General features: G+C 43.7%; 1 protein-coding gene across 1 annotated transcript; it reads left to right on the top strand.

Annotated features, from left to right (window-relative positions):
• Positions 1-1,557: 1,557 nt before the first annotated feature.
• On the top strand, positions 1,558-3,451 carry LOC146641332 (E3 SUMO-protein ligase ZBED1-like). The gene is made up of 2 exons (XM_085398509.1): positions 1,558-2,680; positions 2,902-3,451. The coding sequence occupies exons 1-2, from the start codon at positions 1,608-1,610 to the stop codon at positions 3,449-3,451; spliced, it is 1,623 nt and encodes a 540-aa protein (XP_085254635.1). The 5' UTR covers positions 1,558-1,607.
• The last annotated feature ends 653 nt before the right edge of the window (positions 3,452-4,104 follow it).

The following is a 4,104-nucleotide window of genomic DNA, read 5'->3' as shown; positions in this document are numbered from 1 at the left end:
CCTGAAGCATATCGGCAGAAATTTAGGAATCTTAATAAAACTGCTAACCAGACTTTTGTTGAGTTTGCGCGAGAAAAGAATGTGTTGTTTGAGAAATGGTGTTGTTCATGTAAAGTTAAAACAGTGGAAGAGTTAAACTCTTATTTTGCTGGAGGAGTTTAAAAAGTGTTTGCCGGAAGGCATCGTGACTTATTTAAACGAACAAAAGGTGTCGTCTCTCACTAACGCGGCACTCCTGGCTGACGAGTTTGTTTTAACGCACAAAAGTGTGTTCTGTGCACAGAATTCGTTTCAGGAAAATTTCTCTGAACGAAAAAAGTCACCACGAGCAGTGCGTAAAAATGTATCAGCGTTCATTGCTAGATCAAACGGTCGAGAATGTTTTTATTGTCACGACTCAGGACATTTGATTGCTGCGTGTCCAGTATTAAAAAGAAAAGAAGCGAGGGGCACTAAATTCCCCGCAGGCGTGGGTTTGATTAAAACCGCTTGCTCGCCAAAGGTGCACGCGGAGGCTGAACAAAACCCGAAAACTGACATTGATCCGCAGTTGTGTCATGCGGCTTTGTTTCGTTGACGGGTGAAGAAAATGATAAAGTGCCAGTCACGGTTCTTAGAGATACGGGTGCATACCACTCATTCTTAATAGAATCTGTGCTGCCTTTGTCTGAAAAAACATCCTGTGGTTCCAACATAGTAGTGTGGGGAATAAAAATGAGTGTCACCAAAGCCCCTCTGCATATGGTACACGTGCATTCGCCGTTAGTGTCGGGCTACGTTAAAGTCGCCGTGCGCCAGCGATTACCAATCGAAGGAGTTTCCTTCATTCTTGGTAATGATCTAGCTGGTGGGCATGTTTTTCCCCCGCCAGAAGTTGTTGATGTTCCTGCCCTTGCTGCTGACTCAGGCTCCACTGCTTCAGAGGTGTTTCCTGCGTGCGCAATTACTCGTGCTCAGGCTCGTAAAATGGGTGAGATTGTGGATTTGTCGGGGTCGTTTATGGCTACGCTTGATGAAGACGACTCTTTCGTGTCACCCATTGATTCTGTAAAAAATCTCCACATGTGACGTCCCTGAAATGATTCCTGAGGACATTAATCAGAGCTTGAATATGACCAGAGCACAGCAGGGTGATCCTTCACTGGTGCCTTGTTTTTCCTCTGTTGTGGACAGAGAGGGATCTAAAGCTCCAGTGAAATATTTCATTTGTTTTAATTTGCTATGACCTCAGAGTAGGGATGTGCGATGTGACCAAAATCACATATCCTAGTGATGGGATTTCTGGCTCTTTTTAGAGATCCGGCTCTTTCGGTTTGGCTCACTAAAAAGTGCCGGCTCTTTCGGCTCCGAACCGGCTCTTCAGGTTGTTTTGTTGCTTTAATTCATTTATTATTAACAATAATATAAAATTATGCACAAAAGGAATTACTAACGTAAAAAAAAAGTGGTTTTATTTATATATGTTTATTATAGCTGTCGAAATTAACGCGTTAATTGCGATAATTAAATTTTGGAATTAATTACGTTAGAATATTTAAGTATTTAGCGCAACACGCAGATAAGTCGCTCCCATAATTCCACTTGATTTGTTTACCGCGCCACTGAAAATGGAGAAGCAGGAAGCGGATGGCCTTCTGGATGGGGAATTTAAATACAAGAAGAACATAGATGGGACAATAAACAAACGCGTTGTAATTTGCACTCACTGTAGTAAAGAGTTTCAATTTCACCGTTCAAATTCGACCTTAAAATACCACCTTAATGCCAAACACGCGTTTGTCGGGGCAGCAGCTTCACCCGGCCTGCGTCAGACCACTCTTAGTGAACGCAGGCCACTCGGTAAGTCTTCTTTGGACAAACTGACCGACAATATAGCCAAATGGATAGCAAAGGACTGCAGACCGCTAAGCATTGTGGAGGACAAGGGCTTTGCGGATGTTTTAAAGGTTGCATCTCAGGACGCGTCCTACAAGCCCCCAGCGAGAAGCACAATAACAATTCGAATCCACGAACTGTATGAAACGGAGAAAAAGAAAAAAGAAGAGGCTTTAGTTCACACAGAATGCGTGGCTCTGACAGGAGACCACTGGACATCATTGAGTAATGACAATTACCTGGGAGTTACTGCGCATTTAATCACTGAAGCCTGGGGTCTGACATCCTTTGCGCTGACTATAATGAAAACGGAAGAGCGGCACTTTGCGGAGGCTTGTGCAGAGCAGTTCCAGACTGTTGCTCGCAGGTGGAGAATTGAGGAGAAGGTGACAACAGTAGGCACGGACAGTGCGCGCAATATGATCGCCGCGGCTCGCATCATGCCATTCAATCACATGCCGTGTACCGCGCACATTCTACAGAGATGCATCACAGTGAGTCTCGCAGACAGTGGCTTTGTCACTGCGCTGGCCAAATGCCGCAAAATTGTTGGCCATTTTAAGCACAGCCCAGCAAACACAGCAGAGCTGAACGCAGAGCAGGTGTCACTGGGGCGCAAGCAGGAGCCGTTGGCCCAGGACGTGCCTACGCGCTGGAACTCCACGCTGGAGATGGTGAAGCGCTTGATCCGCAACCAAACTGCAGTAACCGCGACTCTGGATAAACAAAAGCATAAACTTGTCCTCCTGACGCCTCCAGAGTGGGACAAACTCCAGAGACTGGAGACACTTCTAGAGCCCTGCAGGTGAGCCTGTCATTGTGACCATAATTGTAGGTTTAGATTAAATGTATCAAACATACATCTTAAATCAGTTTTGTTATTATGAAAATGTCTTATTTAAAAAATAAATGAAATCAAATATTTTATTAATATTACCTAGTATTGAAAAGCTTTTTTTAATTTGCTGTCTTATCTGTGTGTGTGTGTGTGTGTGTGTGTGTGTGTGTGTGTGTATTCCACTGCAGATATGTGACTGAACTGCTGGGAGGAGAGGCCTACGTCTCCTGCTCTGTAGTTCTACCAGCCTTCTGCCACCTGCGCCGTGTCATGGAAGTAACTGATGAGGACCCTGCATATGTGGTGAGGTTTAAAGAGAAGTTTAAGGAAGACCTTGCTTCCCGCCAGGAACATACCAACTATGCATGGCTCCAGATCGCAACTGCACTGGACCCACGTTTTAAAGACCTACGCAGTGTGCCCAAGACTGACAGAGAAGCAGTGTGGACCACACTGGCAGGCATGCTGCATGAAGACTCTCCTAGAAGATCACACACTGCAGAAGAAGGTCCAGCCAAGAAGAGGCTGAGCCTGCTGCAGATGGACTCTGACTCTGAGTCAGAGGAGGAGGTACAGCAGGACAGAGCCATACAGCGCTACAGAGCAGAGCCCTGCACTGCCTTAGAGGACTGTCCCTTACAGTGGTGGGCAGCTCATGCAGGAGCCCACAGCCAGCTGGCCCGCCTTGCTCGCAGATACCTGGCCACTCCTGCCTCCACATTTTGCCTGTTGAATTAGGCCTATGTTCTGTGAACTTGAAGATGTATATGGATAAAACAATGTGCTAGATTTAAACGGGTGGAAAACATTCAGTAAAAATCCCTCACAATTATTTGAAGCCCTGTTCTGCTTGTACTGCTTGTACTCACAATTAATAATAAATAAAACAAACAAGTGTGTTAAAAACCACTATCTGTCCCGATTTTTACACATATATACACACATATACACATATATTTCGAGTTGCGATTAATAAATTTTTAGGCTGTGATGAATTCGCTTCCAGCACAACACCCAGCCTACGTCAGACCACGCTGAGTGAACGCAGGCCACTCAGCGTGGTCTTAGCATTAAATAACACTAACAAGTGTGTAAAAATCCGCTATCTGTCCGTATGTTTGCACACATTTTGGTCATATTTCGAGTTGTGATTAATCATGATTAATTAATTTTTAGGCTGTGATTAATCTGATTAAAAATTTTAATCATTTGACAGCCCTAATTATATTATATTATATTATATTATATTATATTATATTATATTATATTATATTATATTATATTATATTATATTATATTATATTATATTATATTATATTATAGTGCAAACAGTGCAGGCTTCAGCTCTGGGGAACAAGCTGTTCCTCAGTTTGGGTGGATTCCGTCACTCA

The sequence above is a fragment of the Rhamphochromis longiceps genome, linkage group LG23, assembly GCF_057381845.1.
Source record: "Rhamphochromis longiceps isolate RC_006_pf linkage group LG23, R_longiceps_female_GT1.1, whole genome shotgun sequence".
Lineage (NCBI taxonomy): Eukaryota > Metazoa > Chordata > Actinopteri > Cichliformes > Cichlidae > Rhamphochromis > Rhamphochromis longiceps.
This window is presented reverse-complemented; position numbering and strand designations above follow the sequence as displayed.

What these genes read in the sequence shown, in the direction of transcription:
- LOC146641332 (XM_085398509.1), top strand. Translation starts at nt 1,608, where the DNA reads ATGGAGAAGCAGGAAGCGGATGGCCTTCTGGATGGGGAATTTAAATAC. An exon ending in ACACTTCTAGAGCCCTGCAG is followed by an intron (nt 2,681 to 2,901) that starts GTGAGCCTGTCA and finishes ATTCCACTGCAG; the next exon opens with ATATGTGACTGAACTGCTGG.